This window comes from Schistocerca piceifrons, chromosome 7 (genome assembly GCF_021461385.2).
Source record: "Schistocerca piceifrons isolate TAMUIC-IGC-003096 chromosome 7, iqSchPice1.1, whole genome shotgun sequence".
Classification (NCBI taxonomy): domain Eukaryota; kingdom Metazoa; phylum Arthropoda; class Insecta; order Orthoptera; family Acrididae; genus Schistocerca; species Schistocerca piceifrons.
In genome coordinates, this window is record NC_060144.1 from 25,036,250 (window position 1) to 25,060,866 (window position 24,617).

At 44.2% G+C, this 24,617-nt stretch overlaps 1 protein-coding gene across 1 annotated transcript in view; it reads left to right on the top strand.

Annotated features, from left to right (window-relative positions):
- Positions 1-24,617, top strand: part of LOC124805402 (dipeptidase 1-like) — a 224,904-nt gene that overhangs the window by 155,308 nt on the left and 44,979 nt on the right. The window contains exons 5-6 of the mRNA XM_047265964.1: positions 11,860-11,929; positions 17,528-17,704. Of these exons, the coding sequence (XP_047121920.1) occupies positions 11,860-11,929; positions 17,528-17,704 (247 nt within the window). The remainder of the gene's footprint in view (positions 1-11,859; positions 11,930-17,527; positions 17,705-24,617) is intronic.

The window sequence follows — 24,617 nt, forward strand, 5'->3', positions numbered from 1 at the left end:
ATACACTCAGGAAATATCCCTGAACAACCTTTCACATTTGGTCACTGGAGTCGGGTTCACCCTGTGGGATTCACAATTAACAGTGAAAACTGACATGGGTGAGAGACATCTGAATACTTCTCTGTAAAGAAGAAAAGCTAGGCCTGGGCGAATCGGGATTGAATATCTGTCGTTAATCCACATTTGAGTTGAAAATTTATTAAGATTACAAGGTTCCACATAAATCAGCAAACTTAAACGGATGGCCCCCAAAACAAAGAGATTTAGTTAACAATTGCTAAATTAAGAGCATTGAAAGTCAAAGATTTACGTATGATGAAATTTACCAAGTATTCTTTACATCTGTGAGCTTTTCTGGGTAAAATTACATAAATAAAATCAAACAACCCTTAAAAGCTTTTAGTAGGGCTTGATATAATGTACAAAAACTCACAGTAATACCCAACCGAACCTTAACTGGGTATATCCAGTCATATTTACAACAAATTAAAGAATGTTTTAAGAAAAGACACTTACAACAACTGTAATCAGAAATTGGAAGGTGAAGCTTCTATGTATGCAGCACCTGTAATGGTGTTGCAGGCGGTTCGCACCAGGTGGTAGAAGTCGTGACATTCCACAATAACGCAGCCAAGTAGTCCGAATTAACTGTTTCTAAAAACGTATAAAAACCTAAAATTACAAACACAACACAATTAACACGCGCAATATAGCGTGGGAACAAATAGCTGAATCTCACACTCCGGGAGCTAAATTTAGGAATTACCCTTTCCTTCAATACCACTCTATTTCATAATATAAGAAAAGACAAGTAATAAAATTCCTTATAATAGGTGATACAACAGACAGCTACAATAAGGTAATACAATTTAGCAAGACCGACGATACCGGTGTTAAATAAACAATGCCATTAATACTCAGAGAGACCAGGCTGGGGCAACTCCATAAGGATGGTCCTGAAGAACAAATGAGGAGCGTTAAAAGACTCACCAAAACTTTACGCTGTCTACAAATGCAAAATGTACTGAACGTAAGATTTTATGTCCTTATCCACTTGTCTCACAAAGGACCAATGCAATAAACAGCAATCGCGGACCTAGAAGGAAGTTTTAGCATGGGAGGCTGAACCTTGTCAAACAAATGAAATGATTTAAATAGCGAGATGATAATTAGCGAGCGTCGGCTTCTCTCAGAGGTCCGTCCAGTCAAAGAGCATTACGCAAGTTAGCGCGCCTTGCAAGACACTCGGCTGGTAAAAAGTGTCGTATTTGCAATTACAATAGCGCTGCTGCACTGCTAAACGCAACAACTTCATGCTCCTCATTATGTATTACAGGAGAGACAAACATGCAGCTTGCGGTCCCGTGGTGGCACGTGGAGCATTGTGGCACAAACTGCTGTTTGCAGTGCCAGTCCTCAGGCCTCAGTGATGAAGGCCCCTCTTCGTCTGATATCACTTACTACGGCGGAACGCGGCCCAAACGCCAGGGCCGAAATCACAGCTGCCAACTCCGGACCGCAGGTGCTCCGTGCACCCCACGAGGTTCCCAACTAGACACCACGTGTGGTGGAGTGTCCACGAGAGAGAGAGCTCGCCGGGGAACTCTTAGGAGCCGCCGTGAACCTCCTCTAGGCAAAGATAAGCGCACGCGAAAGCCTGGTGCAATAGTCTATTCGCGACACGGATCAGAGTGAAAGCAAACAACAAGAGAACCAACAACGATCCGGTAACCATGGTTCCACAAACTATCCGTTTGAGTGACAATTGCGAATGTATGGTTATCAGCCGCCGTTGACTTCACTGGAAATATTGTCCTGGTTAGCGCAGATTTACTTCACATTCAAACTTTCCGATTAGGTTGTCATCTAACACGGGTCATATTTCACTCACGATGCTTGGTTTGGGAATGTTGTATGTGTATCATAGGGCACCAGCACGTTTTGTTACTGACGTTAGACTTCACCAAACATGCCGATATAATCCAAGGCGGCTGGGTCGAGCAGGGCCTGTACCTTAGCGTCCAAGATCAGCTGATCCCGATTCCCTGAATTTTTCTGTATGCAGTAAAAGGAGTTACGTATGCAGAACTCCCGTCGATAAGGCTGAAGTACTGGATCAGTGTATTCTACAGTCCTGTCAAGATTTATGAATAATGCGGGGTTGGTTCAAAGAATCCATAACTCATTGCCGAGACAGGTACAGTGTTGCGTCCAAAACCGAGGAAGTCACATAGAACACCTGCTTCAACAGGTATGAGCGTATTATGACAGACTGCAAATTCTAAGGTACTGCAGAAGTACTCCATTTCTTATGAAGGTAGGCCAAGAATGAAATCTGAGCCATATTACTCGACACCTTAATAGAGCAGCTCACACACACTACCCGAAAAAAATAGTACACCCTTTTAGAAGTTGCCAATTCAGTCGTAATTTGTTGTTGCAACAGTGCATATGGAGTACATGAAACGATTACATTTGCAGAACAGTAGCACAGGTGGTTCTGGGCTACCACATATTGTCCCCTGCTGAAACACACACATTAGTACGTGGTGTAGCCTCCATGGGCGGCAACGCAGGCGCCGAATAGAGCATCCAATAGATCATACAGATAGCGAATGCTGTATTGGAATACATTATCCCATGCCTGTTCGTTCTGTTCAAGTAGTTCCGTAAGAATTGTAGGTTGACGAGAGGAAATAGTCACTCCTCGTCCCATCATACCCCAAACGGGCTGGACTGGAGGCAAGTTGCCGCGCTGGTCAGGCAAGTTGCCGCACGTCTTGTAAAACACGTAGAGTCTCTCGGGCAGTGTCCATGGGACGGCATTATCCTGTTGGAACAACACATCACCTTCCTGTTGCAAGAACGGCAAAAGAGCGGGTCTGACAACATTGGGCACATACCGAGCGCTGGCTAGCGTCCCTTCCGGAAACACCAAAGGTGAACGAGAGTGGTAGCATATCGCACCCCAGACCATAAGGCTATCTGAGTGGGTCTGGTGTGTTTTGGACGAATGCGCTCTGCGAGCCGGCGCTCGATACATTTACACCGCACTGCAGTTCCTTCTCTAAATCCTCGCACAAACGAAAAAATGGCTGACATCGAAATAAGTGTCCAAGGAATAGAAAAGCAACTGGAATCACTCAATAGAGGAAAGTCCACTGGACCTGACGGGATACCAATTCGATTCTACACAGAGTACGCGAAAGAACTTGCCCCCCTTCTAACAGCCGTGTACCGCAAGTCTCTAGAGGAACGGAGGGTTCCAAATGATTGAAAAAGAGCACAGATAGTCCCAGTCTTCAAGAAGGGTCGTCGAGCAGATGCGCAAAACTATAGACCTATATCTCTTACGTCGATCTCTTGTAGAATTTTAGAACATGTTTTTTGCTCGCGTATCATGTCATTTCTGGAAACCCAGAATCTACTCTGTAGGAATCAACATGGATTCCGGAAACAGCGATAGTGTGAGACCCAACTCGCCTTATTTGTTCATGAGACCCAGAAAATATTAGATACAGGCTCCCAGGTAGATGCTATTGTTCTTGACTTCCGGAAGGCGTTCGATACAGTTCCGCACTGTCGCCTGATAAACAAAGTAAGAGCCTACGGAATATCAGACCAGCTGTGTGGCTGGATTGAAGAGTTTTTAGCAAACAGAACACAGCATGTTGTTATCAATGGAGAGACGTCTACAGACGTTAAACTAACCTCTGGCGTCCCACAGGGGAGTGTTATGGGACCATTGCTTTTCACAATATATATAAATGACTTAGTAGATAGTGTCGGAAGTTCCATGCGGCTTTTCGCGGATGATGCTGTAGTATACAGAGAAGTTGCTGCATTAGAAAATTGTAGCGAAATACAGGAAGATCTGCAGCGGATAGGCACTTGGTGCAGGGAGTGGCAACTGACCCTTAACATAGACAAATGTAATGTATTGCGAATACATAGAAAGAAGGATCCTTTATTGTATGATTATATGATAGCGGAACAAACACTGGTAACAGTTACTTCTGTAAAATATCTGGGAGTATGCGTACGGAACGATTTGAAGTGGAATGATCATACAAAACTAATTGTTGGTAAGGCGGGTACCAGGTTGAGATTCATTGGGAGAGTGCTTAGAAAATGTAGTCCATCAACAAAGGAGGTGGCTTACAAAACACTCGTTCGACCTATACTTGAGTATTGCTCATCAGTGTGGGATCCGTACCAGGTCGGGTTGACGGAGGAGATAGAGAAGATCCAAAGAAGAGCGGCGCGTTTCGTCACTGGGTTATTTGGTAAGGGTGATAGCGTTACGGAGATGTTTAATAAACTCAAGTGGCAGACTCTGCAAGAGAGGCGCTCTGCATCGCGGTGTAGCTTGCTCGCCAGGTTTCGAGAGGGTGCGTTTCTGGATGAGGTATCGAATATATTGCTTCCCCCTACTTATACTTCCCGAGGAGATCACGAATGTAAAATTAAAGAGATTAGAGCGCGCACGGAGGCTTTCAGACAGTCGTTCTTCCCGCGAACCATACGCGACTGGAACAGGAAAGGGAGGTAATGACAGTGGCACGTAAAGTGCCCTCCGCAACACACCGTTGGGTGGCTTGCGGAGTATCAATGTAGATGTAGATGTAGATGTACATCCTAAGTGCCTTCGCACAGGCAGAATCTGCTTTTACTGCTGAAGCCCACGGCGTGCCAGTCCACCTTCCAGGGGATCCTATGTCGGCACGAGTCGAGCCGTGACACGTCGACGTTGTGGCGTGTGTGGAGGACGGGCTGGAGCTGCGTGTGCCCGTAGTCACACTGCCAATAACCGGTTCACAGCAGTTCGTGTTGACACGTCTGGGCTCACAAGCCCTCTTATCTGTTCCGTGGTAGCTGTGCGATCTGCCACTGCTATCCTTGCAATCCGACGTTCCTAGAGGGCGTCTGTGATGCGTGGACGTCCGGAACCCCATCTACAGGTGTGAGAATGTTCACGTGACCACTGATACCAGCATCGTTCCACAACAGAGGCAGTTCGTACAACGTGTGTAGCAATTCTCCGAAAGGACCTTCCCGCCACTCGGAAAGCTACAATTTGATCCGTTTCAAACGCCCTCATTTGGCTGTAGGAATCACGAGTACTTCTCTATTTAGTGGTTGCTAGCTTGCTTCATACGTTTACACTACACTGAGCCTTCTGGTTTGAGCATCCGCTACTAAAGTGTAGACACAGATGCCACTCTGGTAACTATGCCACTACGCTATCTTTTGACGGACGCCGCTGAAACGATTATCAGTACATCTACTATCACCCAGGTGGCATATGCCGTCATCGGATCACAATCGATGTTGCCTTTCCAAGTGTACTAATTTTTTCCGGCGGTGTAATTTGTGATAACTAGGGCAATATTTCACTCAAACGTCAATGGCAGCTCGCAAGCACACATTCACAACCATCTTGTTGACTGTTCGTTCGTGTAACGATATTTACTGGAATCTTTTTGCTCCTATCATTGCATGGTTTCGCTCTTGTCAGTTTTCGTCCGTGAATACGCTATACACGGTGTTACAGAAAGGTACGGCCAAACTTTCAGGAAACATTCCTCACACACAAAGAAACAAAATATGTTATGTGGACATGTGTCCGGAAACGCTTACTTTCCATGTTAGAGCTCATTTTATTACTTTTCTTCAAATCACAGAAATCATGGAATGGAAACACACAGCAACGGAACGTACCAGCGTGGCTTCAAACACTTTGTTACAGGAAATGTTCAAAATGTCCTCCGTTAGCGAGGATACATGTATCCACCCTCCGTCGCATGGAATCCCTGATGCGCTGATGCAGCCCTGGAGTGTGGCGTATTGTATCACAGCCGTCCACAATACGAGCACGAAGAGTCTCTACATTTGGTACCGGGGTTGCGTAGACAAGAGCTTTCAAATGCCCCCATAAATGAAAGTCAAGAGGGTTGAGGTCAGGAGAGCGTGGAGGCCACGGAATTGGTCCGCCTCTACCAATCCATCGGACACCGAATCTGTTGTTGAGAAGCGTACGAACACTTCAACTGAAATGTGCAGGAGCTCCATCGTGCATGAACCACATGTTGTGTCGTACTTGTAAAGGCACATGTTCTAGCAGCACAGGTAGAGTATCCTGAATGAGATCATGATAATGTGCTCCATTGAGCGTAGGTGGACGAAACTAAAATGAGCACTAACGTGGAAATTAAACGTTTCCGGACACATGTCCACATAACATCTTTTCTTTATTTGTGTGTGAGGAATGTTTCCTGAAAATTTGGCCGTACCTTTTTGTAACACCCTGTATAATGATTCGCCAAAAGAATGTGTGCAGCACTTTGATAAACCAAGCCAAGAGGACCACTTAAGATGGTACGTATCTGCGTACTGATTGAATGAACTAAACGCTCCAGCTAACAGTGGTACATAGCCTGGAACTCATAAACAGCAAATTCCGGGTGGTTGCAATTGAAGTGCGTCTATTCACAGAGGTGCACTGTTGTCAGTAATTATCGTATGGCACCGAAACTTGGTAGATATGCTAATGCGTTAGTGTAATACCGCTTCCTGCTGAAAATTGTTGCCACCAACTGAAAATCTGGCACTGTACATTATTTGTATAAAGGTATGACATCAACGCTGTCATTTTACATGTCACAACGCGAGCGAACAGTACGGCTATCAAAGTCGTTCGCTGTTAGTGAAACTATTTTATGTGAATTGGCAGCAATTAAAGTGCTGCACTGAGAGAGTATCGCCGATTGACAGATCTGAGGAGAGGTACCATGTCATTAAATGATTTAAAGAAGATATTCTAGAATTGGTTCTGGCACCTGGTAGAGGAAGGCGTGGAAGTTATTAAAGAGACTGCTGTTGCTGTAACTAGACGCGCAGCACTTACCGCACGCACTGCCAGTGCTCGTGCAGTGTCGAGAGAGTTGTCCATCCCATGGTCAACACTGCTGGAAGTTTTGCATTCTGTATTACACTGGTACCTGTGCAAGATGCAGACAGTGCAGCAACTGAAACCGCATGATCCGCAGCAACGTTCTGAGTTTTCGGTTTCTGGGACGGATCGACGTCGATGATATGAGGCCAGGCTATATTCTATGTAGTGATGAGGCACATTTTGCAGTATGACGTACAGTGAATACACAAAACAGCCGGATTCGGGGTACTGCCAAACAGCATGTTGAACGCAAAGAGCCATTGCACTCGCCTTTTGTGAGTGTGTGATATGGATTCTGTCGTGGCGTAGCAAGACAGCCACGCCACGGAAGTAGACGGAAGGCACGCGTTTAGCTCACGCAGACAAGAGATAGGTCTGGAACAGGATACGTAATGAATGCTACAAAGAAAAGTACATAGCTGCTGGAATACTTAACTTTAATCCATCATTTGTATACATCGTTCTTGACTATACAAGGGAGACTCTGTAGATAAATGCAATGTTACTAATGGCGCCTTGCTAGGTCGTAGACATTGACTTAGCTGAAGGCTATTCTAACTATCTGCTCTGCAAATGAGCGAGGCTTCGTCTGTGTATCGCTAGCTACGTCGTCCGTATGACTGGGGCGAGTGCTAGTACGTCTCTCTAGACCTGCCGTGTGGTGGCGCTCGGTCTGCTATCACTGAAAGTGGCGACACGCGGGTCCGACATGTACTAATGGACCGCGGCCGATTTAAAGGCTACCACCTAGCAAGTGTGGTGTCTGGCGGTGACACCACAGATTCAGAAGCATCTTTATCCTCAGTATGTACTTCTTTGAAGAGAATATACCGGCGAGGGCTGTCAGGTGTAACTTCACGTACACATTTCATTGAGACCATCTTCTACAGCATGTGATTCCTGTTTTGGAAGAGCGCAGCTGTGTGGAAATCACTGTTTTTACGCAACATGGGACAACACCTCAGGTCGCTCGTGCAGTGCAACCTTCCACGAACGTGTTATCTCCAGAGGTTTTCCAGACGCGTGGCTTGCAAGACAGCTGATCAGCATCCATGTGACTTTTGGTTCAAGGGATGTCTACAAGAACGAAGGACGCATTCGGTCTCTACTGGATCTGAAGGCCAGTGTATAGGAACACGTTTGTCAGATTCCACCGGAGCTGCTGCGAGCAAAGGTTGATGACGTCGTCTTACGGATGTAGCGCCTCGTCGACGTCACTGGGCTCATATTGAACAAATTGTGTAAGCGGTGGTTAATAATAAACCCAATATCACGCCTTTCTTGTAGTTTGACCTTTCCTGTCCACATTTCTTTACATCCCTCTTCCATTCACAGCACCAAATTTTCACTTGGCGACCAAAATTTGAATCATTTTTTTTTTTCAACTTAAATCGGTTCTGCATTAACTCATTAGCATATTTATTGAGTTTCGCTGCCGCACGGTAATTACAGCTCACTCTCGATCTACGTGAGTAGCTGGTCTTTAATTACAAAGACCAGGTGAAAAAACTTCAAAATTTTTAGTTTTTAAATTGATTTTGGGTGGTGGGAGCGTTGTTTCGATGGGGGTGGGATTTTAATCAGTGTTTGTTTTATTCTCATTACAAGAAATTTTACAGTACCAGATCATATACGAATACAGCGAACCCTTGCTCTCAACCTCTTGCAATAATTAACTTCAGATATCAAATCACAAACAAGAAAAAGCACAAAAATTACTGACCTCTCAGTAATAAAATAATCTGATCTCCAGAGTAGGCAATAACAGTATAAACTAGAAACTCATCCTTATTACATTTTACTTCTGCCCACAAATGACTTCACAAGACGATAACGAAATACAACACCAATTCGTTTAATGCCTCACTAGAATGATCTACAGTCCACTATTACCATCACCCTCACATCCTCGACAGACGACAGGACAACACAGTGTATAAGCATATATAACGTACTATAAAAACGTCAAGCAAATGCAGTAACAAGCAGCAGGTACAGCGACTTATCGCTAATACATAGCTCAAAAATGGCTCTGAGCACTATGGGACTTAACGTCTGAGGTCATCAGTCCCCTATAACAAAGACCTACCTAAACCTAAGTAACCTAAGGACTTCATACACATCCATGCCCGAGGCAGGATTCGAACCTGCGACCGTAGCGGTCGCGACGTTCCAGACTCTGTCGCCTAGAACAGCTCGGCCACCCCTGCCGGCCTAATACATAGCTACTGCCTCACTGTGTGTTCATATTCAAAACAATAATGGCATATTCAGATAGCACCATGGCCATACTGTGCAAAAACGCCCAATGATATTCATCACAACCTCGCCGTGCTTCTTCCCAACAACAAACAATACCAAGCCAACCTCATCAATGTACACGCACAACACTGCTCTCTATATCGGTCGGTCAAAACAGGAAATGTGCACCAACTACAATTATGGCACATGTACGGGGTGTTTCCGTAAGAGCATGCAAAAATTTGACAGGGCATAGAGGATGGTCCACTGAACAATTTGAAGTAGGGAACCTGGAGTCGGAGAAGCCAGCTTAAGGAGGTAATACGAATAAAATCACATTACTGAGTACTTTATATTTAAATTGGTTACAGTTAACAGCAAGTACCATGATTGACACAATTAACTTACCATTTGTAGTGTATGTTACAAAATGTGCTGAAACTGAAGGCTTCAATGCAAGGACGACATCGGCGAACAAGAGTCTGACGCTCCCTGACAAATAAACCCTTGTGGTCTCGAATCACATCACAGGCAGCTACAATTCTGGCAGCTAATTCCATCTCCGTATGCACTGGGGTCTCGTAAGCAGGTGACTTTAGATAGCCCCAGAGCAAATAATCGAGGGGAGTGATGCCAGGTGACGTCGCAGGCCTGAGGAGATAACAGCATTGACGTGGTTGAGGACTTCCACACTGAAGTTAGGCGATGCACCGCCGTGTTGTATCCACATCCTCCCACGAACAGACCAGGGTGCGTGGTCCAACAACTCAGGTAGAAGTCTTTGCACGAACCTCAAGTACAGGTGGCCATTCACACTTCCTAGTAAACGGGCTCGTTCTCCTTGTTTCCTTGAAGGAAATAGACAATGTACATGTAAATAAACAGCACGGTACATACAGACTTGTATGCATGTTAGTTGTAAATATGCTGGAAAACTGTAATGCTAGATAAAGCGGTAGATAAATTTACTTCCATATCTTCTTAAGCTGGCTTCTCCGACCCCACCTTCCCTGCCTCAAATTGATCAGTGGAGCAATCTCTATGCCCTGTTATATTTTTGCTTGCTCTTACGCAAGCAATCCGTATAAACATGGTGATCTATACAAAATTGTCAATCGCTTCCTCATAGTGACCCCAAAGCCGCCTTGCAGATGATGCGGTCAGTTCAGTTGAGTACTTCCAACTGCATAACTGCATTCGTGGCAGTTTCTTGGTCCAGTCACTCTGACGCCATTCAAGACCCCAGTGCCTACCCACGACTTGTGAGCCCATGTCCAGAGCGACCTCCAATGCTGACTCAAATCGACGTCGCCACTTCCGGCAGCACTGCAGACTGTTCTGTGCTGTGCTGTCCTGCCACTCCGAGGCTCGATGCGGTGCGGCGTCTACCAACGTGTGACCCTCATTAGCAAGACCATCCGGGTGCACGGGAGTATAAATGAGCCACTAAATTTAAAAATCGGGTATCAACCATTTCATAAGGAAAAACTAGCAATGAGAGAAAACCACAATTGCTGGTTTAGGTAATGTTGTGTACATAGTTCCGCATAGTCAGCACGTACACAACTTTCCCACTAGAGCGCGCCCCGCTAAGCATAACAGCGCAGGCGCAGCGCTCGTCCGTCTCCGCACTACGACATGGCGCTGCCATAGAGACGGACCAAATTCTGCTTCCGCCGATCCGCGGTATTAATATGTAACGCAGCCAATGAGATTGCTGCTAACATAGAACCTTTTCTCCTCGCGGATCACACTCGCGCAGTGATACCTGAACACACAAGGTATTATAATGAGTGTACAGACCTCCGATTAATCAGTCTGCATTTGTCTGCAACAGTCTGTACGAGTTCTACATTTGTCTGTACCAGTCTATAGTCAAGCTTCAGTCTGCATCTAATACGATTACCATATTCCTGTTCATAGCCCTGAAGATAAATGTGTAGACACTTTTGGCAAGTATCAGAGATATATGTGAGAATGTACCAATACAAAGAAATTCAGATTGTCAATTGTAAATAGCATCCAGAACCAAGTTAATTAATGTCTATGCTTGTTCTTATTTTAATAAATGTGTGTGAAAATTAATCAAGTTCTGTTTAAAGTTGGTCCCCATCAATCTGCTACTCTAAGTGTGCAAGTGGCATTTCTATCGTTTGACCTAATGTCACAAGATAAACACGCCACAATAAGACCACGAGACATATTGCTGACACTCACCTACTTAGAGCGACAAGTCAAATAATCTGATGGTGTGTGTACTGAAGGTCTTACAATGCGCATACCACAGGTAAGCTAAACATTCAATGCAAGAGTAGTAGATGCCGTCTGCCTACTCACAAAATTCACAACTGCTTCACACTTCCTTTAGACAAGCTGCAACTAATATACACTAGTGCCCGTTAGTTGTATATAAAAATTTGTTTGAGTTCGTAATTTAGTATTTTACTCTTCCCCGTATTTAATTTCTTTAATTTTTTAAACGGATTACCTAGTGATTTATATAGTATGAGGCTGAAGAGAACAAAAAAAAAAGAAACAATTTTCTTTACAGCTGTGCTCCCATTAGGCGGTATGCCCAGTGTATGTGAAATCATAATTTTTCTTATTCTGCATTGTGTAGATGGTAACTTCTGGGCCCAGAAGTAATTCCGACTCTTTGTTAGGGCAGACTGCTCCATAGTTGACGAGCCTGGGAGGATACCAATCCTGGGAGGCCTCTCGAGCTTTGGGAAGGTAAGTTAACGCCATGATGAAATTTTACATGTAATATTCCAGTAACTAATTTATTCTTCAGCAGAATCGTCTCCTGCCTGATATTATTTCCTGCAGTACCGTTCATATACAATCTGCTTATGAAAATCGCACTTTATGTCTGTGTCACAATATTAGTGAATTATTTTCTTGCAGTATGGTTTCACAGTTTCTATAATTTTTTTAAAGGATGCCACCTTACTTTCAGATGTAGAATTCTACTTTGCGATTAAGCCATTTTCAGACCTAAGGTTTTTACATATAGGTTTACTTTAGACCTAAGATACATCTAGGTTTCAAAATATAATGCTTGAAAATGGCTTAATGCAGAAATTCCAATCATAAAATAAAATTCTAACCGTTGAAAGAAAGATAAAACCCTTAAAACAACAATATTAGTGAACGCTTTCTGTATAACTAACAACAGGTGACAGTTTAATTTGCCATTAAACGTTTAATAAGTATTAAATAATAAATCATTATTGTTCAATCAGCGAGCTCTGAGCAAGTGCCACAAGCTAGGGGACGAGGCAACCTGCAGTTGACTAGTAGTGATCTCAACAGGAAAAGGGTAAAACACTTTTTCCCTTGCTAAATAATACAAATACTGACAAAAACAGAAAATGTTACTCCATGAATCACCAGCCCATTTTATTTTTCAAACTTTGTGCCGGTTATAATCACATAACGCGTATTAAATGACTGAACTCTCATTCCATTCAGAACTGATGTCAATCTTTGAAATCAGCATGAGATGTGACCAGCACGTGCATAAATATACTCTTGCATTCACTATCATATGGAAGCAAACAGCTCAGGAACGTCAACTTGGGGAACTTGTTATCGTTTCTGAAAAACAACCTGTGTCTGTTCATCAATATTACTGGCTGGACGATAGTATGAATGCGTACGTCTGCCCTTCGCATATCTTACATGATCTATTGCTAACAAATCAGAATGCTGGCCAGGACAGTGAAGGACCCGTACATTCATCAATGCACTTGTGGTGTGATCTGCAGTATGGGATTTCCCATCATCCTACTAGAATATGCCATATGGAACTCTGGGTGTAGAGGCTGTGATAATGGTTTACACCATCTTTCCATATTCGTGACCATTCGGCTCCCCTTCAATAATTACGAAATGAGTCTTCCTGCCAGATCCGATAGTCCCTAGGCCATGATCCAGGAGTTGGAGAGGCATGGGACTGTAGAATGGCTGCTTCCTGTGACCAGTTAAAGACACTTCGTCGTCTACTGGACTGCCATGAACAGAGTCGGGTCTGATTGCTGAACACCTTGAAGAGTCAATGTCGCCGTTGGCGCTGGCTCTACCCTATGCAAGCCTCTGTTATCTGTTCAGTGATGTCAACAGCAAGAACGCGTAGCAGCTCTTATATCTCAACCCAGCTTCCAGCAATCTTCTCCTGGTGGATAGTAGTGACACTCTGCTTACAGCCTCTGCCCGGATTTCACCTGTTGCCTGGAGAATAATCATAACCTTTCCATCTCGTAGTCTTCCTGGATGGACCTCTACTTACACGATGCTCCTATGTCCCTCGTTCTAATGATTCGACCTTTCCCAAAGTCAGAAATATGACAGCAAGTTACACACACACACACACACACGCAGTGAGCATTCTGTGTTGCGTACTCCATCTCAAAAGTGTCAGTAAGATATCAAATAGCCATCGCGTAGTCGTCGGTTGATATCTGTAGAGCTGATTTTAACATTAAACATTTTGAAAACCTATATTTAAATCATATTATATAGCTCTTTATCAATTGCTTTTACTCAATATTTTAGCAGCATTGCCTCACCTTGCCCTGATCAATAGCACAACGCAAGGCAGATCTGTTTCTGTAGTAGCTGTTCCCAGGAAGCGTCTCAGAAAAAGCACAAAGTGTTAATAGGAAACAATGCCAAATTATTTATTGACAAGCCGTTGTTCGCTCTGTTGCGCTAAAACATTATTGTATAAATACAAGGTGTTTCAAAAACACCTCATACCAAAACAAGAAAAAAGTCTATATAAACAAATGTACGAAAGTCCTTTGTTTTTCGAGTTATTAGTGTTAGTTTATAGGTTATTGGCGCTCATCAACACATAAACCCACAATAAATGCTCGAGACGTGTCTCCAGTTAGTTCTAAACATAGATGAACTTTTATAGTCAGGAAATGTCGTAGCCTTTGAAACATCCTCTGGTGATTTCGAACGGTTACGCGAGTTTCTATGACATGCCGATGAGCAGTTTCTATATTGTGGTAGTCTGGCTGGTGCATATACCAGTTGTGTAAAGTACCCCCAGACGTAATGATCCAAAGGACTGATGTCGGAGAACGAGCAGATCGCAGAACTGGTCCTCCTCTCCCTATCCATCTGTCATGGTGGATACCAGTCGGTGCATCTCGAACAGGCTGAAATGTGCTGCAGCTCCATCATGCACAGACCACATGTGTCCTCTTATTCGCAGAGGCACTTCTTCTAGTTGCTGTTGTGGAATATTCTGAATAAAATTGCTGTAGACAGCACCTGTAAGACATGCTGGGAAAACGTTTGGCCATACCACATAGTCACCTACAATACCAGCCCTCACGTTAAACTGAAGCTGAGATCTAGCCTGCACTGTAGCGGGACGACTGCTATCGGCCCATGTCTGCCTGCTCCCAAAGTGAATACACTGCCATGTAGGAAATGAGCATTTTCAGCTGGTACATGTACCCAATGGACACTTTGAAGACAGAGGGGTGAGGAGTGTAAATAAGTCTACAACACAGGGCCACCTGGGATTCAATGAACACATGACGACATAGATAAGTGAAGTTGTTGCGTCGTACATGGAAAGCCGTTAAATGTAAACTTTCATGAAGAACTCGAAAACGAAGGATTTTCAGAAACATGTCTAATGAACTTCTGTTATTGTTTGGTGCAAGGAACATGTCCGCAGAGTTTGTGAATGTATTTTTGGAACACCCTATATATCGCCTAAGTAACGTGTCTGTCCTAAGTCTTGAACGCATTTTCTCTTGCGGTACGACATATGTTTTGGATTTAGCTTTAGCAGTACGTAGCTGGAGTCAGCCCAAATAAATATCGGTCATCAGGTCGTTCATTCGACTCTCAACGTCGACGGAAAGCGGAAGTTTGAATCCCGTTGCAAGCAAAATGATTTTTAAGGCGGAAATTTACCTGCCGGGTTAATAGAGTGCTCCCAGGTTATTTCCCGCGTTTTACTGTCCGTGTTAATACATATCAACGAAACGAATATTGCACTAGACTAATCTGTGACTGCTCTACCCAAAGCGCACAAAAACTCCGGTTTAAATTCATTTTGTTTATAACAGGAAACAAACCGACGTTTATCGTCGACATCAGGCGTCGCATGAAACACGAGATGAGCATTATTTGCTTAGACTGACTATGCCTAGATATCGCAAAAACTAAATTGCAAGTATCTGACGAGACACCAGAGAAAATGTGCCTGACGACTCTTAGGAGAGAAACCCTGAAAAGTGAGTGTCTGTGTGTGTATTTGTGTGTGTGTGTGTGAGAGAGAGAGAGAGAGAGAGAGAAGACTAAGTTCATAACGTCAAAAGCGCCATGAGACTGTATGTGGACACCAGAGAACGTTGCAAAATAGTAGCGGAATGCAGAAGAAGCTCGACGCTCAGTTCATGGATTGGCAGTTTATTCTGAACGTAAACACATGCAACGTAATGCACGTAGATATGTGGAAAGTTCTGTTATTTTGTTGCTTTTGCAGTTACGTGACTGCTGAACAATCTCAGGAAGATGTCACACGTATTAAATATTTGGTGTTATCGTGTGGAACAACTGAAAGTGGAGTGATGACCCGAGAGCAATCACAGGAAATGCATACGCAAGACTGAGATTCAATACAAGAAACCTCTGGAGCTGTAGTCCACCCAAAAAAGGATGTCACTAACAAAATCCTCGTGCCACCGATACTTAAGTATGACTCTCGACCAGGGTCCTCTAACAGGTAGAACTGATAAGGGAACTAGAGAAGATACAAAGAAGAGCAGCGAGTCTCGTCGAAGGTTTAATTAGTAAGTACCAAAGCGTCAAGAGTATGCTTATATAGCTGGAGTAGCTGCAGGGGAATATGCTGCTTGAGAGGCATTGTGACTCACAGTGTCACGATAGGAACACGGAGGTGAAATTCGAGGGATCACAGTTCGTAGCTACACTGGTGTGCAAAACGTAAGGACGAAAGTAACGCTTACATAATGTGCCGCAGTCAAGAAACATAGATCGATTAAACTCGGACCATACATAGAAAGAACTGCTACAGTAGAGTATTGTAAGGTACATGAGGTAACCGAAAGAAGTTCGCAATGAGACGAACAGAAATGTCACTATTAATCAAAGACAGTAATTTCACTGAAGTCGCGATGATTTGTGAAGATCCCCTAGACATTAAAAAGGTGGGACTTGGTTCTTAATAGGATGTGTAATGGTAAACTGCAACGTGCTGCCATGCTGGTCACATTGTTGGTGGGGTGTTTACAGCTCCTCCACTTGCTGTTATCGACACAATCGCGGATTATCAGCCATAAAAGTGAAGTCAGGGACGAATACATCCCTGAAAAGAAGCACGTGGGGAAGGAGTAGAGCGTCACAGCAGTGTTGACCTGTGAGTGTACCGTCTCAAAAGATATGGAAGTGAGAACACCCAGGCAACATTACGCACTGCGTGTTCCCACCTCTCGAAATCTGAACGTCCAGAATAGCTACTCAGGAGAGCTTCTCATCCGAGAAGAATATGCGATACGGCGTATCGGATACGCCAATGTGTGGGTGTCAACGGAACACAACGTACTCGTCGTCGGTCAAGAGACCACCGCTATACAGTCGCCATTTCATTGTGGAGCGTGAGATTGCAGGCCTTGTACACCGTTAAATGTGGTTGCAACTGCACTCGCCATTCGACGCTGGTGTCTTGTTGCCCATGGTATATCATAGCGGCCATCTGTTAATGTAGTTGGCCATGGTTCACTTTCTCTCCTTCGGGTAACAGTAACGGTGGTTTCGGATGCTCCCCTTGCACGTGAAAGAATCCTGTGAGCAAAACCAAACACCTGGGCTACAATCTTCCCATTTTGTCCTTCTTCCAATTTCTCGATGATTCTTCCTCTTGTGAAGCCATCCAAATGTTGTGTCCAGGCCATTTTTCAAAGAACACCACCGCAGCTCGCTGTCACTGCTCTCTGATTGATAAACACTGTCTTTTCGCGTTCCTTCAGCTGCCTCGTGTTGCGGGGCCAGCCCCATTTGGTGCTATTGTCTCGCTGCGGTTACATCATGTGATGTCTAGCTTTACGTGCACGACTGGGAGACCCATGGCAGCATGCTGTCACACATTCATTCGCGTCCACTGAGTAACTAATATGATACGTTACTTTATCTACCTCGTCCTCAAGTTTTGCAGAGCTGAGTATAGTAGGAAAGGGAGGAAGTGACAGTGGTAAATGAACGAAAATATTTTCCTGGATACTCTCTGACAAATGTGTTAGCTGTTTTCTGTCAGACTTGTGCAGGCGCCTCGTGCTGCAGCTGGTGGTGCGCGAGATGAACCGCCTGGGCGTCATGGTGGACGTGTCGCACGCGTCGGTGCCCACCATGTTGGACGCGCTGCGGACCAGCCGCGCGCCCGTCATCTTCTCGCACTCGGCCGCGCATGCGCTCTGCAACAGCTCGCGCAACGTGCCCGACCACGTGCTCAGACTGCTGGTGAGTGCCCACCTCGTACTAACTCCACTACCAACTCCTCACTCTCTTACAAAATTGCACCAAGTTTTGCTTCATATTTCTCTTTCTTCTTAGTTTTTGTTGCATTCTTCTTGCAGAGGTACCTTGACGGATTGGATATAGGACGTTCACATTCACAGGTCACGTGCATTGGTATGTTCTGTAGAAATGATTAGCATTGCAGTCACCTCAGTTCAGGATGCGTCATGTTGCCACAGCGTTAGCCATGGACCGTGATAGCTTATTCCACACGTGATAGCATCGATGCGTATAAGGCGCGAATGGCGTCCTTGGTAAAGCCATTCATGTTACGTTCACCTGGTTCCAAAATTCGTCTGTGGTGGTTGGCACTGAGTCACAGTGCTGCACCCGTCGTTTCACCATATCCCACGCATTTTCGATTGGCGACAAGTCTGGTGCTTGGCGATCCGGAGCAAAAGGCTGACATCATCTGACACCAAGAAGTCACACGTTCGTATAGCAATATGTACTCGTGCACTGTATTGCTGAAAAATGGCGTCTGGGACGTTGTGTATAAAGGGTATGGCTATGGGTCGCTGGATGCCATTCACGTAGGTCACGGTGGTCGCAGTGCCCTCAACACATACCAGTTGTGAGTTATACTTGTACCCAGTAGCATTCCACACCATAAGGTCTTGATTTGGTGCTGTATGTCTTGTGTCAATGATGCCGCTCTCTTGTCTGCGGTGAACCAAAATGCGACCATCATTTTCAAACAATCATAAAGTGGAATGAGATTTTTCACTCTGCAGCGGAGTGAGCGCTGATATGAAACTTCCTGGCAGATTAAAACTGTGTGCCCGACCGAGACTCGAACTCGGGACCTTTGCCTTTCGCGGGCAAGTGCTCTACCATCTAAGCTACCGAAGCACGACTCACGCTCGGTACTCACAGCTTTACTTCTGCCAGTATCTCGTCTCCTACCTTCCAAGAGTGAAAATCTCATTCTGGAAACATCCCCCAGGCTGTGGCTAAGCCATGTCTCCGCAGTATCCTTTCTTTCAGGAGTGCTAGTTCTGCAAGGTTCGCAGAAGAGCTTCTGTAAAGTTTGGAAGGTAGGAGACGAGATACTGGCAGATGTAAAGCTGTGAGTACCGGGCGTGAGTCGTGCTTCGGTAGCTCAGAAAGGCAAAGGTCCCGAGTTCGAGTCTCGGTCGGGCACACAGTTTTAATCTGCCAGGAAGGTTAAACATGAAGTGGGTTCGTCCGAAAACACTATATGATGTCATTCCTGTCCCCAGCGATGTCGTTCCATACGCCATTGCCGGTCATCGTCTTTCTGCACTTTCGTCAAAGGTAGGCAGAGGAGCGGACGACACGCATGTAACTTATGACGTAATGAACGGCGACGGCTTCTACCCCAGATAGTGCACTATGTTTTGCACTCTTCCACTGTTGCGACAGAGCCGAGGAGGACGCAGATTTGTCCTGAAATGCCATTCGCGAGTGGTCTTGTTCTAAGGCCTTCTGTGGACCATTCTGCACACACCCGTCGCACTGCCGAAACACTTCGTCCCACACGAGCAGCAGTTTCCCAGATGGATGCATCACATTCTCTCATGCCAATAATACTCCTTCTTTCAAACTCACTGATTTGATGGTATGGTTCGCGCATACACCTGCGAGGCTTCTTGCACGTCTGTTCAAGTCATGCTGACGCTGACTCTGACGTCGACGTTGTATTGACAGGCCTTATTCTTGGCCCGAGGATGGTGGAGTTCTAGCTTGTCACAGCCTTGCCTCCTGTTCCTTGCTGGGTGTGTCATGGTGTTTCCTGTCTTTATGATCTGTCCTGGCGCGGTTTGTCGATGACTCCTTGCTGCCGACATGCGAACATGCTAGCGGTGGACTTTGTTCTTTTGGGTTTTCTTCCCCTCGCGCGTGACTTGTTGAATTGCTGCCTAGAGCTCTGCTGTCAGCTGCCCCTCGCCGTCACGAACCTCCTTCCTCAGCCGCACGACTGCGTCTTCCAGTCACACTGATCCGTTACCTTCGATTCATAGCGACAGCGAGAGCCGCAGGAACGTCTTGGCGATAGGTAATGTTGCACCTGGATATTGATGTTGACCTTGCACCCACGGGTCGACGTGGTTCAAATGCTTATCGTTTCTGTAGAACATACTGATGTCCATGTTCTGTGAATATGGACGTGCTATCTCGAGTCGTTCAAGGTTTTTTTTTTTCTGAACGTAAGTCTAGTTTCTATGATAAAGTATATCTTATACTCTTCCCTGCTTCGTTAGTTAGCTACATTTTCCGTAGATCGTTTTAACGATTCTTTTATGGAAATGATCTGGAAAGAATCTGCCTACAAGACATGCACACATGATTAGTTTTAACATATCATTATTTTTAGTTCTACTTAACAATCACATCTTCATTACTGGCTTCTAGTTGTGGAGTAGAAATTAATCAGTGGAATAGAAGGAGTTCTTCAGGGGAAATGATTTGAAATTAGATTTAAAACTTGCTCCGCTAGCTGTCAGATATTTTCTTGGGCAATGGCTCAAAAATTTTTGTTCCCACAAGTTGAACTCCTTTCTGAGCCATTGCCAGTTTTAACAAAGACTAATAAGGGTACTTTCTCCTCTGGTGTTGCAGGCGTGGACATCAGTATTGTGATGGATTGTTTATAACAAATTTAACGAGCGAATATATGTATTGTGAGGGTGCAGTTAAAACGCCACGTTTTAATCTTACTGCTCGTTTTTGTGAAATATGTATTCCCTCTAAGTGATGAGTTACCCCACAAAATTATTTTGTAATCCCGTATTGAAAGTAAATTTGGAAAATATGTTAGGAGTTTATATCAGCAATTATACAAGCAGCAAAAATAACTGAAATTGTTTGAGAAGCTCAGTAATATGCTTCTTCCACTTCAATTTTCCATCAGTATGTACAGCCAAAAATTTGGAGCATTCTACATGACTTACTCACTCCTGCTCATGTGCTGCATCATTTATTGATATGGCCCTGTTTGTTGTACAGAACTCAATACAGTGTGTTCTTCCAAAAGTTAGGGAGAGTCCTTTGCCAGAGAACAATTTAATAACTCTTTGGTAAATGTTATTTACCAACTCTTCTGCTGCTTTCCCTCTAATGGGATTGATTATAATACTAGTATCACCTGCAAAAACTTTCAGTTTTGCTTGTTGAATGTTAAGTGGATGGCCACTCACATTTATAAGGAACAAGAGCGGACCCAACATTAAACCCTGAGGGACTTCCTTTGTGATTTTTTTTCCCCCCAAGTCAATAAAAGTTTTTGCCTTTCTGCATTATCTTAATCATTCAGCACAGTGTTTTGCATTCTGTTGTTAAACATGAGCAACCCCTTACACACTGTGGTTACACAGTGTACCAGAAATATCACTTCCTCTTTTTCATTCTATATCCCACCTATTAAATTTGCGAAGTTATACAAGACGACAGTCATGTGTACAACTCTTCATAGATCAAATATTAAATAATGTTACTGTTGTGATCATTACACGACATGTATGCTGGAGAAAAAATTATTTTTCTTGTTGCACTCCGTGCTGCTGGAGGTTTTTTAAATTCCTGAGATGTTTTCACAATGACTAGAAAAATTAGTAGCAAACCCTGCCGTTCGTCATTCAGTATTATGTGCGCAGTCTCATTTAGAGTAGTTATGGGTCACACAGGCTGATAAGCAATGCAAGAATTGTTCAGAAGAAAATTTGTTTTCTAGGGGTCCCTATCTTCTTATTATTCGTCTCCATTCTTTGTCACTCAGACTTGTTTGACCATAGTGGAAGTGCCTACGCCACCTAACCACTACTTCATGATGTTATGGTCTATACTTCCTGTTCACGTCCATAGGCTCAGAATAGATTGTTGTATCGTTGCTCCCCTAAAAATACAAAAAATGTGTTATTGTGCGATACTCCACTTTATCCATGTGCTGTGCCATTTCACACTGGCCCTCCAGCGGCGTGCTACGGTACTTTGGTGTGGGGATTTCAGTGTGTGATACGACTGCATATATGAACCGGCAAAAAAACAAAATTTTAATTAGATAAATACATGTTGTCAGAGCGCTAATTAAAGCTTCACATCTACCCCTCGTACACCTATACACAAGGAGAAATTGTGCTGTGGATATGAACTTGAATGAGAATAAAACAAACTGAGACACGGAATTTTAACTATTCTGGCACACTCAGCTAACCGATCTTCTTTCAAATTTGTCAACACCGCATCAGTCCTTCGTCTTGATGTTACTTCCTCGTTAGTCATTCTTTCTGCTCCTCATACTTTTACCCAATTTAATATTCCGTTCTTCTTTTGATATCGATACTCAAAATCTATAGTTTGACCCAAACCGTACGACACATTCAGCCTTTATAAAAAAAAAAGGAAAAGTTGAATCTTATTATAAGTTTGTCGAGTACATTGATTCTTTTGTAGGCAGTGTCACTACAATATACCTGGAAACACTTAAATATTTAAAAGATGGAGACAGTACTTTACGTACCTTCAACAGATATCCAACTGTCAAAAAAATTTCCTTAAATATAATACTCGTTTCCCAAGTTCTGTTCCTGTTGAACGACAATTTTCCTTTTGTGGAATTAAAACGAGGCCGCACAGCCGGAACGTGAAAGAGGAAACATTTGAATAATGGTTGGTGTGAAATAAATGGCGTGTAAAATGTCTCCTAGCAAAAGGTATTTCATTTGAATAGAGGCATTTTGAAATTACGTATACTGGTGTCCAAAACCAAAACAACAAACCGCTATTTTCCCGTTCTGTGTCTAATTCAAGATATAATCTTACAAACTGTCAAAACATATCCTTACGATCCCGTTGTGCACGGAAGGTGACATTCCGGTCAACGGACAACCATGCCATCGATGACGTCAGGGAACGTATCAAACAGGGTAGTGTTTGCCGGTTAGTCCCTCGTCCTCAACCGCTGTGTACACAGTCATAGACAGTGCAGCATGTCACAGAGAAGACGCCTATCCGACTCTCTATGCGGTGGAGGGCCATAGGAAGAATGGAAGCAGAACAACCGCAAACTGATATGGCCCGATGGCTTAACGTGAATCGTTCTGTTGCTTCTCGGTTGTGGTGACAGTTTATAGAGACCGAAACTGTATTCCGAAGACCAGGGCCGAGCCGAGCACCTGTGAGAAAGAGAGAACCGTTATTTGGCTGTAAGGGCACGACGGTGCCGCTTTACGACTGCACGGCAACTGGCATCTGACCGCGCAGCATCCACTGCACGTGCTGTATCGAGGCGAACGGTATACAGAAGGCTTCGGCAGAGTAGCCTTTATTGTCGGAGACATGCTGTATTTGTACTTCTGACGTGACTTCACAGAGAGAAGCTCCGATATGGTCTGGGGAGTGGTTCTCGACGAATTCGAATCCGGAGGGAACTTGGAACTCCGTTTCGGGACCCAAACACTGTGTCAAGAGATCTATATCGAAGAGAACCACTAATGGTATGGGTATGGATTGCGTTAACCACACGAACACCTCATCACAAAATTATACGGGCGAATAGCCAAGGTTTAACAGCTGTCACGTATCGTGACGAAATCTTGGGACATCATGTGCGGTTTTTGAGATGTGCTGTGGACCCAGACATCGAATTGATGGACGATAGTGCTCGATTTCATAGAGTACAGGTGATTAATGTTTACTTGGAAACGGAAGATATTGCACCCGTGGCGTGGCCTGCTCGCTCTCCCTTTTTCAATCCTGTCTGGGACGCATTAGGGTGACGGTTTGCATCGCGTCAACATCCACCAACCACTTTCCAAGACTCGCGAGCAGCTCTTCAGGAGGAACGGGTGTTATTACCTCAGTTGAGACTGATGGTATCATTCACAGAATGCCACGTCGTTTTCATGCCTGTATTGCTGCCAGAGTTGAGCACACCCCGTACTGAGCATATTGACCAGCAATCATAATGTGTGCGCAAATCCGTTAAACTGGAAAAAAGGAAAACTTTTTTGTCTACCGCTATGCATGTTGCAGTTGTTTACGTTCTGTATTCTCTACCTTGTTTCTACTTTACCATCAAGTGTTAATACTGTTTTGTGGTAAAATAAACACAAACTTGCAAAATTCCAATTGTTGCTTTAATTTTGAACAGCAATGTATTTTGCACTTTGTATTTGAATTCTCTTTTTTGAAACCTTTTTTCATCAACATTTGAAATAAATAAATAAGTATTTGCATTTTGAATATAAATACTTTTAATAAACTATTTTGCATATCCCTCTCCATTTCCAACAAGATCCCGAAATCTGTCGCCTACGGAATATGTATGGGAGTAAGTGGGACATCATTTCCGCCCCACTGCCAGTTTCCGGGATACAACAGTTGTGGGCCAGCTTCCCTTATCATAAAAACAACGGCTTTTTAACACCTTCCTCAAGAGAATCAGTGGCTGCGTCCACAAAGCGATGGTGCAACATCACACTGATACAGTACGTGGATCCATACTGCCAAGTTCTTTGTAAACTTGACTCGACATTGTAATCACTGAAATAACATCACACACCCTCAGAACCTGTGAAGTTTCATTCCGTTTCATTCACCACTAGGGAGTGCTTCACTTTTGACGTCAGACAGCGTATTTTGAAAATGTCCTGCGTTACGGCAAAAGTCACGCTGCTTCAGATTTGCAGAAAGTAACAAAAAAGTAAAGTCAGGACTGGCGTTAACTCTGGCTCTTACAGAACGCCCGGGCACACAAAGACCGCAGAAAGCCCACTGCACGATCAAAGGGCGACACTAAACAAATAGAAGCAAAGACCAAACGAAAGCGGCCGCAAAGGGGTCCACCGAAGCTCTCAAAGAGTCAGGCGTTATTCCGTTTGTGTCACTGAGAAAG